The following is a 12,301-nucleotide window of genomic DNA, read 5'->3' as shown; positions in this document are numbered from 1 at the left end:
ACTTATCACGCTTAGCATAATACCCTAAAGATCTACCCATATTATCACAAATGGCAGGATTTCCTGCTTTCTCACAAATGAATAACATTCCATTACACACATACAAATACATACACATACCTATCTTGGCTGCTATGAATAATGTTACAATAAACATAGGTGTGCAGATATATTTTTGAGATACTGCTTTTGATTCCTTAGGACATATATTCAGGAATGGAATTGCTGAATCATATGGTAGTTCTATTTTGAATTTTTTGAGGAACCACCATACTGTTTTCCATAATGAATATATCATTTTATATTCCAACCAACAGTGCACAATTGTTCCCTTTTCTCCACATCCTAGCCACACTTGTTATCTCTTGTCTTTTTGATTACAGCCATCCTATCAGGTGTGAGGTGATATCTCATTGTGGTTTTGACTTTCATTTCTTAGATAATTAATGATGTTGAGTATTCAGGTCCTTTGCCCATTTTTCCCCCTAATTCTAAACATTTATTCATTTTCTTTCATCATTTATGCATTTTTTCATGTATATACACTGTTTATACTTGCTTCCACAGCCTTAAATCATTTTCTTATGTATGCAGTCTGGGTTTCTGATTACACTTCAAGTCTTTTTAAAAGCATGAACTCATTTTCTACACAAGACAATGCTCCCCACTTCTTTTCTCATCATTACAACTGTGCAGGATATGCCATGGTTGGGTTGGCTAAGAGCCAGAGAACCAAAAAGAAATTACATGTTCAACATGTATAGGTTCATAATTTATAAAGATTTATACACTTTACTACTGATTAGAAACTATGGTAAGAGACTTGGAAAGAGGAGAGATTATAAGACTCCTATCTATGTTTTTTTAAATTATATTTTGGTAATTTCCCACAGTTTTATAATGGTACTGTAATGAGGATTAGCTGTACTGGTAGATTTGTTACTCATGATTAACTTTTCAAATACTATTTGAAAATCACTAGGGTTTGGTAGATTGTGAAGCTTTCAAAACTTCACCTGTTTCAGATGATACTGGATTTCTAAATACAAACAATGACTTACAGTTTAAAATATCATAGTCTGTGGTTAAATCACATAGCCCTGAGAATTAGTGTGAACACTTCCAGTATCCTCTAATTTTCTAACAATATTTCCTAAAATTATGTTTAGCTACTCCTGCTGATTGTGTTTTCATAACTGAGGTATCACTGAATAAAACATTATATTAGTTTCAGGTATACACAGAATAATTTGATATTTGCATATATTACAAAATGATTACCACAGTAAGTCTAGTTAACATGCATCACCGTACATAGCTAATTACAAAATCAATTTTGTTGTTCTTTGCTCATTTTTAAGTAGATTATTTGCTTCTTTGCTATTGAGTTGTATGAGTTCTTTATATATTTTGGATATTAACCCCTTATCAGATATGTCATTTTTATAAATTTATATAAACTATATATTTTATATATTGTAAATATTTTCTACAATTCTGTAGGTTGTCTTAAACTAATTGTTTCCTTTGCTATAAAGAAGCTCTTTAGACTAATGTAGTCCCATTTGTTTATTTTTGCTATCATTGCATGTGCTTCTGCTTTCTTATCCAACTTATCTTCATTTATGGATATAATGAGAAGCCAGCAAAATGATGAATATGAAGATAAAGCTGAAAAAATAGTTTGTAAAACTGTAAAGTATTTTATAAAAGTACCACAAGATTTTTTCTTTTTAAGCTAAGAAGTTCCTCTCTTTATTTTTTTAAAGATTTATTTATTTATTTAATTTTTAGGGAGAGGGGAAGGGAAGGAGAAAGAGGGGAAAAAACATCAATGTGTGGTTGCCTCTTGCATGCCCCGCACTGGGGAACCTGGCCTGCAACCCAGGCATGTGCCCTGACTGGGAATTGAGCCAACAACCCTTGGGTTTGCAGGCTGGAGCTCAATTCACTGAGCCACACCAGCCAGGGCTGATTTCTTGTTTTTCCTATTCAATCAGTAAGTATAAAGAGCTCTGAGAAGAACAGACATAGCCTAAAAAGAACTGCCTTGGTAAGATGCATTCAGGCCCTCGCTGGTGTTACTCAGTGGATTGAGCATGGGCCTGTGAACCAGAGGGTCGCTAGTTCAATTCTGGGTCAGGGCGTATGCCCGGGTTGTGGCCAGATCCCTGGTGTGGGGTGCATGAGAGGCAACTACACATTGTTGTTTCTCTTTCTCCTTCCCTTCCTCTCTATCTAAAAATAAATAAATAAAATCGTTTAAAAAAAGATGCATTCAGAAGAAAAAGGACTACTGTATATAAGAAACTTTCTTTTGCATGAACTTAATGGTAATCACACAAAAAAATTCCAAAACTGAGACACATAACATAAAAAAAAAAAAACAAGGGGAAAACATCATAGAATACCACCAAACTGAAATGGAGAGAAAAGAAACAATAGAGACATAGAGCTATCAGAAAACAAAAGATAAAATGTCTATAGGAAATACTCATATATCAATAATCACCCTAAATGTAAATGGACTAAACTCATCAATAAAAAAGACAGAGTAGCAGATAAGATTAAAAAACAAAACAAAACAAAAAACAAAACCAACCATATGCTACTATCAACAGATACATCTCAGCTGCAAGGAAAAATACAGACTCAAGGTGAAAGGGTGGAAAATGATTTTCCAAGCAAATGGCATTCAGACAACCGGGTGTAGCCGTACTTAGATCTGACAAAATAGATTTCAAGATAAAAACAGTAACAAGAGACAGATATGAACATTTTATAATGATAAAAGGACAATACATCAAGAAAACATAATCCTTATCAAAATATACGCCCCCAATCAGGGAGCACCAAATATATAAAGCAACTACTAACAGACCTAAAGGGAGAAACTGACAAAAATACAAAATTACTTCAGGGGACTAAATTGACAGCTATGGTAGATCATCCTACAGAAAATCAGTAGGGAAATATCAGCCTTAAACTAGACCAAGTGGACATAATCAACATTTAGAGAGCCTTTCCTCCCACAACACCAAATTATACGTTCTTCTCTAGTGCACATGGAACATTCTGAGGATAGATCATATACTGGTATACAAAACTAGCCTCACCAAATTTAACAACACTGAAATCATACTGAACATATTCTTTGACCATAATGCTTTGAAACTATAAATCAACTGTAAAAAGAAAGCATAAAGACTTACAAACATGTGGATATTAAACAACATGTTACTAAAGAATGAATAGGTAAAAACAAATAAAAGGAGAGATAAAAGACACACAGAGACAAATGAGAATGACAATATGACATATCAAAACTTTTGAGATACAGCAAAAGTATAATAAAAGGGAAGTTTGTATCATTACAGGCCTATCTCAAAAAAAAACAAGAAAATTCCCAAATAAACAACCTAACTATATTTTAAAGAACTAAAAAAGAAGAACAAATGCAGCCTAATGACAGCAGAGGAAGGAGATAATAAAATTAGAGCACAATTCACATTAAATGGAAAACAAAAACACCATACAAAAATTAATGCAACAAAGAGCTTATTCTTTGAAAAGTTTAATAAAATTGACAAACCTCTGGCTAAACTCACTAAGGAAAAAAGAGAAAAGGCTCAAACAAAATCAGAAATAAAAGAGAAATCACAATGACACTACAGATATACAAAGGACTATACAAGAATACTCTAAAATACTGTATGTCTCCAAATTCAATAACCTAGAAGACATAGACATGTTCTTAGAGATATATAACCTTCCTACACTGAATCACAAAGAACCGGAAAATCTAAATAGACTGATCAAGAGCGAGGAAATTGAAACAATCCTCAAAACCCTCCCCAAAAGTAAAAGAGCATGGCCACATGGCTTCACTAGTAAATTCTATCAAACATCAAAGAAGAGTTAATATTTATTCTTCTCAAACTCTTCCAAAAAGTTGAAGAACTGACAATACTTCCTAACACATTTTATAAGGCCAATATTATCCTGACACCAAAACCTGGCAAGGATAACACACACACATAAAAAACTACAGACCAATATCTCTGATGAACACAGATGCAGGAATCCCAAAGAATATACTAGCAAATTGATTACGACAACAAACTAAAATATACTTCATGATCAAGTGGGGTTCATTCCAGTGGCATAAGGATAGTTCAACATACACAAATCAAAGTGATACACTAAATTAATAAAATAAATAAAAATCATATGATCATATGACTGGAGGCAAAAAAGCACCTGCCAAGATAAACCACCCATTTATGATTAAAACACTCAATAAAATGGGTACAGAAGAAAAGTATCTCAATATAATAAAGACCATATATGATAAATCCTCAGCTAATATCATACTCAATGGTGCAAAACTGAAAGCTTTTCCTCTAAGATCAGGGACAAGAATGTTCTCTCTCACCACTGTTACTCAACATGGTACTGGAAGTCCTAGCCAGAGCACCAGCCAAGAAAAAGAAATAAAAGGCATCTGAATTGGGAATGAAGAAGTAAAACAGTCACTTTTGCAGATGATATGATTATATATATAGAAAACCCTACAGACTGCACCCCCCCCAAAAAAAACTATTAGAAACAATAAACAAATATGGTAAAGTTGCAGGATAAAAAAATCTACTGCATTACTATATACTAACAATGGCATTTCAGAAAAGGAAATGAAAAAAACATTCCTTTTGCAAGTTCTACAATAAGAATACCTAGGAATAAACTTAACAAAGGATTCAAAGGACCTATATTCTGAAACTGTAAGACATTATTAAAAGAAACTGAAGAAGACACAAAGAAATGGAAAGATATTCCATGTTCATGGACTGAAAAAATGAACATAGTTAAAATGGCCATATTACCCAAAGCAATATACAGATTTAATGCAATCCCCATCAAAATTCCAATGACATTTTAAAAAAGAAATAGATAAAAAAATCATCAGATTTGTATGGAACCACAAAAGACCCTGCCAAAACCAAAGCAATCCTGACAAAAAGAACAGATCTGGAGGTATCACATTGTGACTTCAAATTATACTACAAAGTGACAATAATTAAAACAGCATGGCACTGGCAGAAATACAGACACATAGACCAATGGAACAGAACTGAGAGTCCAGAAATAAACCCACATGTATACAGACAAGTGATTTTTGACAAAGAAGATAAAAACATACAGTGGAAAAAAGAAAGCCCCTTGAATAAACAGAGCTGGGAAAATTGGAAAGCAACATGCAAAAGAATGAAACAGGCTGCTGTTTGTTGCCATACACAAAAATGAACTCAAAATGGATCAAAGGCCTAAATATAAGACCTGAAACAATAGATTACACAGAAGAAACACAGGTTCTAAACTTATGAACCTTGGTCTTAGAGAAGATTTTATCAATTTGACCTCAAATCCAAGGGAAGTAAAAGCAAAAATAACTGAATGAGACTATATCAAACTAAAAATCTTCTTCACAGCAAAAGAAACCTTCAACAAAACAAAAAGGCAACCCACCTAATAGGAGAAGATATTTGCAAACAGCAGTTCTGATAAGAAGTTAATATCCAAAAGAACTCATACAACTCAACAACAACAATAAAACAACCCAATTAAAAGATAGTCAGAGGACCTGAGGAGACACTTCTCCCCCCAAAATATACAAATGACCAACAGATATGTGAAAAGTCGCTCAACTTTACTAGCTATTAGGAAAATTCCTATCAAAATTGCAATGAGATACCATCTCACACCTGTTAGAATGGTTATTATCAACAGGACAAATAATGACAAGTGTTGAAGAGGTTGTGGAAAGGAACCATCATTCACTGCTGGTGGGAATGTAAATTGGGACACCACTATGGAAAACAGTATGGAGGTTCCTCAAAAAATTCAGACCAGAGTTACCATATGACCCAGCAAGTCCTCTTCTGGGTATCTACTCAATTTTTTTTGAGTAGACACCCATTTATTGGGTATATATCTTTTGAATACCCATTTATTCATAAAGATATATGTACCCTGTATTCATTGCAGCATATTCACAGTAGCCAAGGCATAGAAACAACTGAAGTGTCCCTCAATAGATGATTGGATAAAAATGTGGTGCATACAAGGTCTGTCTGGAAAAAGTCCAACCATTGTTACTATAACGAGAAGGGTCTGCGCTACATTGATGTAAGCTGGCACCCAAGGAGGAATGTGCATGTGTAAACAATGATGACTTCATTGTAGTAGTCAGTGGGGGTGGTAGACATCATTGAGTGAGCACATGTACTGTGTGGCTGTCACATTCAAAATGACTGAGCCAGTAGAACAATGAATCTGCATCAGATTTTGTGTTAAGCTTGAACATTCCTCCATGGAAACTATTTGGATGATTCAGAAGGCCACAGTTATGGGCAAGAGATGATTGGTATTTTCATCACAACAACATGCCTGCTCATGCATCATGTCTTATGCAGAGTTTTTTGCAAAACCATCAAATCACCTAGGTGACTCGAGCCCTCCTACAGCACAGCCCAGATGTGGTGTCCCCCAACTTCTGGTTTTTCCCAAAACTAAAATCACCTTTGAAAGGGAAGAGATTTCAGACTGTTGAAGAGATTCAAAAAAATATGAGGGGGCCTCTGATGGCCACTAGGAGTACTGTGTGAGGTCCCAAGGTGCCTGCTTTGAAGGGGACTGAGACACCATTGTCCTATGTACAATGTTTCTTGTATCTTCTTCAGTAAATTTCTCTATTTTTATATTACATGGCTGGATACCTTCTAAATGGACCTCATATATATAATGGAAAACTACTCAGCTATAAAAGATAAAATACTGCCATGTGCAATGGCATGGATGGATCTTGAGAATATCATGCTAAGCGAAATAGCTCACAGAAAGTCAAGAACCACATTATTTTACTTATATGTGGAATATAAAATGGAAAGCAACAAATATAAATAAGACAAATAAAACCTTATAGACACAGACAACAGTTTGGTGGTTACCAGAGGGAAAGGGGTGTGAGGGGAGGTAAAGGGTGTCAAATATATGGTGACAGAAAGAGAGTTGACTTTGGGTGATAAACACAATGCAATGCACAGGTTATGTATTATAGAACTGTACACTTGAAACCTATATAATTTTATTAATCAATGTTACCCCAATAAATTTAATTTTAAAAATTCTCTTAAATCTGTTTAAAAAGTATTAAATAAAACAGAGGAAAGAATAAAGCACCTCACATTCACAGCTCTGAGTATATACCACAGTTGTCTCTGATATTTTCAGCAGCTGATTTAACTTCACCCCCGCCAAAAAAAACAAAAAAAAAAACAACAACCTCCCAAAAGACTAGAAAACAGTTCCAAGAACAGGGTACCACCCAGTAACCAAAACATTCCATTTCTTGGTTATGTAGTCTCATGCTACACCTTAAGTTTATTTTAGAATATTTTTAGTCCATGTCCTCCCTCCTTGACCTTCCTGGTTTGCTAAATGTTAAAAAGAGAGAAACTATGATTCACTGACTTTTCCAAAAGAAGGAAGAGGAGGAGGGTAGAGAGGAGGTGGAGTAGGAGGTGGAGTAGGAGGAAGAAATCTAGTCTAAGGCTTATATACTTAAAAAGAAACCACCACAGGCACCCACTTGGGCTGCCCAGTGAAGTGGGAATGAGCACGGGCTCTAGAGTAGGACCCCTGAGTGGACTCCTAGCTATAGTGCACTGGTAATATTACTCACCCTCTCTAAGCTCTGGTTTTCTCATCAGTACTGCAGAGCGATAATAGCAATGACAATTAAATGAGATTAGGCACTTAATTTAATGTCTAGCTCAAAATAAGTCCTTAATAAATGGTAACAAAGTTTTATTATCCATTTTTAAAAATGCACTTAATATTCTATCCAGCAGAATTTTTGTGTATTCTGTTGGCTGTCACTTAACCTTGGAGTAATAAGTTTCAGGACAGAGAAGTACATCTGGCTACCATAAGCAGTGCCAGGCACTAAGTATGAGAGCTTTCATTATGCCTGTCTCCTGAGTGATCTCCCACTGAACAGGGATTACGGTGACCCATGCGGACCACCAACATTCCTCTCCAGCATCCACAATCATACAAAGCAGGAGAAAAGAACTGTGAGATACAGAGGACTGCAAGTTTCTAGCAGGTGAGAGGCAGACATTTACTTTTACTTGGATCCAATTGCCTTTTGACATTATAGTTTAAAAAGCTCTGAGGGAAGTTCCTCACATTGGTTGCAAATGACCCTGTGGTATCAAATGGTCACATCTTATGTTAGTGTCTTCTTGTATATAGAACTGTCTAGAAAGAATAGGATAGGCAGAGTATATGCCCTCTGATGTTGCCATTAATGATGTTGCCAAGGTATGAAAGGGGCCTCAGGTTTCCTCAGTAGCCTCGAGCACTTCTTGATCAGGAGAGTAAAAGATAGTTAATCTGATTAACAACAAAAGAGAGAAAAGAGAAGATATGTGTGCACACATGTGTACATGTGTAAACACTCTAGGTGATTATAATTTAAGAAGGATTCTAGCTTATTTTATTTTGGGCATTTTATTTTGTTCCTCTTGGGGAGAAAAAAGTCTCAATTGTGCTAGCCAAATGAGCTTGGTTCTGGCTTCATCCAGCAAGCTCCCATAAGGAGTACTCAGAAAAAAGCATTTAGGGTTCTCATAGAATTTTACCTTGGCTATGCCAGTACAGAAAGCATTCACTACTAAGTGTAGAAAAAGAAAGGTGGCTTTGGAAGATATATAACTCAAGCACAGTAAGTGACAGAAATTCAGAGTCTGACTATAAGTTCTTTTCAAGTATCTATAAACACATGATCTAAAAGCCCTAACTAATGAAAAGTTTCACGTTACAGTTTAGAAAGGTGTGTAAGCAGAAAACTGGGCCAGAGAAGCACAGAAACAAACATCCGACCTTCCAAAAGACAAAGAAATAGGAAACATTTTAAAAGTAATGTTCCTTTAGATGCCCTTTTACCAAAGTAACAGGACTGGAGGTGGAACCTCTCAACAAAAAAGAGCATTACCTGTGAATCCTGGTGAGCAGACACAACTATAACGATTAACTCCATCCATACAGACTCCATGGACACAAGGGTTACTTGCACAGTCATCAAAATTGATTTCACAATTAATACCTGTAAGGATAAACCAAAGAGGAACCATGTAATATTACTACAGAAATACCAAGGATGTCTACTTGTGATGCTGTTAAGAAAGCCAAAGAATATCCAGCCAACCCTGGGTAAAGTAGCAATTCTCAAAAGGCAGTCAGTCCCCCAGACTCTATCAGGGTGATCATGAGGGCCAGTCGACCTTATTCATCACACTAAGCCACTATTTGACTTTTCCCCTGTGATAGCATTTGCACAGGTGTGCAAAAGCAATGGTGGCAGGACTCAGCAGGAATGTGGCATTTCAGCAAGAATCAGAGCAGTGGTACCACACTGTAGTAGCAGGCACTGTGCTCTTCACCTCTGGGCACTCACAGTGAAAACCAAACAAAATGACAGATTCACTTAAGAATGGCTATGGTGAAGTAATCAAAATTATTAACTTTCTCATTTTATTAAATCTTTTTAAAAAGATTTATTTATTTATTTATGAGAATGGGGGAGGGAGGGAGAGAAACATCAGTGTGGGGTTGCCTTTCACATACTCCCTACTGGGGACCTGGCCTGCAACCCAGGCATGTGTCCTGAGTGGGAATCGAACCAATGACACTTTGGTTCACAGGCCAGCACTCAACCCACTGAGCCACTCCAGCTGGGCCAGTCAGTTCATTACCCCTTGACCCTTGACTATACTTTTACTGCTCTGTGTGGATGCCAAAGTATAGAGTTGTCTCCAGGAAAAGCAGCTGTGTGATTGTTTCAGTTTTGAACAGAAACAGTTGTTTTTTCCTTGAATCCCATTTTCACTGAAAGAACTACTGACACACTAGAGCAGTTTGGACCTAAGTGTTTAGTTCACATTAAGTGAAAGAAGTAAATGTGTCATTTCTAAACAAATAGACAAACAAACCACTAATGGTGTTGTGTCCAAAGATAAAATTTTAAATTTCACATGAAAATTAGTATTCCGGAACTTGTATCCACTGCCATCAGCTTCAAACTGACAGTTTCTATTCTGGGCTAAAGTTCAGGATAAATTTTAAAGAGTCTGGTAACTTCCTCCTGGAGCATGCTGCCTTCCTCCTGGACTATTCCCAGAATAAACTGTAGAGTTTGGCTATGTTAAGAAAGCTTTAACTAAAAATATGGGTAACTAAACAGTAGAGATATACTAATCATTGTTGTTAGTACTATTTGGTAACAATACTCTTGATATTTCGTGATTTATTTAATATGAATTTTGTGATGCTTTTTGGGTATCATAAAAGAATATTCTACTAGTTTAAAAAATCTAAAAAATAAAGCCTTGTAATAAGAATTGTAAGAAATTCCCATGACAATTGCTATAATTTTGATTCACTTTGTATTAATTTTTATTAATAGCAATAATTACATCAAAATTTATTGAGCCATTATTATGTGCAAACTATTCTGCCCCCACTTTACATAACTATTCCATAACCTTCTAACTCAATCACCAAACCAAGCTGTGCTACACTCACTTTTCCATGATTTATACAATCACAGTAGCACAATGGGATGTGAACCCAGGTCTCTGGACACACACTCTTCACCATACCATATTGGTCATTCTGTGAGTGATGAGGCTATACTGCTTCTTTAGCCACAAAGGAGGCAAGGGTTTCCATACTCTTGTACACAAGTGAATTTTTTTGAGAGATGTGTCCAACCCTTACCTAACAACACCATTAACCCACATTTGACCAAGCAGGCCCCAGAAAGCCAGGTGGTCTAGTGTGACTCCACCCCCAAGCTGGGCCAATGGGATTTTCTCATTGGAATGTAGGAATATAAATTGTGCGACCTATGGCCTGCAAATGGCACTGCTTCCTGCTAATCTCTGCAAAGCCTTATTGTTTCAAACTCACCTAAAACCCATGAGGTGCTTTGTGTGCTTTCACTAAATTCCTTCTGTTTGTTTTGTTGTCGTTTGTGCGCTTGTTCATAATTCTTTAAGCTAGTCAAATTGAATTCTGTAACTTCAAACCAAAAATAACTTACTTAAAACAATATCCCATCATAGAAGCACAGGTGAGACAAGGCATGAGAAGTCATTCTGGGTAGCTCCTCCCACTCCCAGTGCCAGTGAGTGAGAAACCACAACTATAACCGGCAAATTGTGAAGTATCCTTTCTATCTACATACCCATCCATGCTCCAGCCTACCAACCTAGGACCGTGTTATGAATGGGTCGTGGATTTTTACTCCAGAACTCAAGAGTTTATTCATAAGGATTAACTGAACAAATACTTTCACCCAGGGCCCTACCTGCCAGGCCTTTCTCCACCCATTACAAGATTTCTTTATGTTGCCTGGGTAACTTGGCTTTAATTCTGCTGACAGCCACAGCCATGAATTTGGCAGTTCTCCAAGAGATTCTGGGCCTTGCCTCTCTATGCTGCCTGCACACCACTCACATCTACTTCTTGCCTTTCTCAGTGGTTGCCTTCGTTGGCCTCCCCAGGGAACACACCTGATACATCCTGCCATAATGATATCATCACAGAGAAAACAAAGTGCTTGCTAACCCGCCACTCACCCAGGTTCCAGTATGCTTGTTCTAATGGCAATGATAGCAAGGTCTAAAACAGCCCTGCCATTCTAAAGGCATCCATTCAATTGCTTGTAAATCTCTCAAATTTCTTTTCGTACTGCAATTTCTCATGTCTGGGGACCAGCCCGGAAGCAAATTGCTTTTGGAAGGTTTCACAAAGATCTATTCAGCCCTTTTAGTGAGTTATCTAAATGTGGGGAGGGGGAAGGCATTTTCAACTGTGAAGGCATGGGATGTTTTTCATATGCTTGAACAACTCAAAAAGGACTTTGTTTTCAAACTTGGCATGTATGAGGTCCTGGATGAAGCCCAGGGCCCTTGACAAGTTTGAAGGAATGCAATTGGAAATAACAAAATAAAATGAGGGCAGCCAACCACCTCCCCCACCTTTGCCCCCTACCTAGGCTCTTTTCCTTAAATCGAGAGTGAGCTCTCAATAAATCACTCTGTTGTTCTGGCAGGTTCCCTTCTAACAAAGGTACACACTAGTTAATCTTTCACTAATACATTTGCCTTTGATCTGAGACACAGTACTTCTCTGTCCATTAACCACAGTTGTGACCATGACTATTGCTCCAGTA

The 12,301-nt window shown here is 36.7% G+C and overlaps 1 protein-coding gene across 1 annotated transcript in view; it reads right to left on the bottom strand.

Annotated features, from left to right (window-relative positions):
- Positions 1-12,301, bottom strand: part of NOTCH2 (notch receptor 2) — a 158,954-nt gene that overhangs the window by 39,947 nt on the left and 106,706 nt on the right. The window contains exon 12 of the mRNA XM_045817339.1: positions 9,059-9,169. Coding sequence (XP_045673295.1) covers positions 9,059-9,169 — 111 coding nt within the window. The remainder of the gene's footprint in view (positions 1-9,058; positions 9,170-12,301) is intronic.

Source organism: Phyllostomus hastatus, unplaced genomic scaffold (assembly GCF_019186645.2).
Source record: "Phyllostomus hastatus isolate PE091 unplaced genomic scaffold, TTU_PhHast_1.1 phas_scaffold_216, whole genome shotgun sequence".
NCBI classification, from domain to species: Eukaryota; Metazoa; Chordata; class Mammalia; order Chiroptera; family Phyllostomidae; genus Phyllostomus; species Phyllostomus hastatus.
The sequence above is the reverse complement of the archived record's forward strand: the minus strand, read 5'-3'. Positions and strand labels throughout refer to the sequence as shown.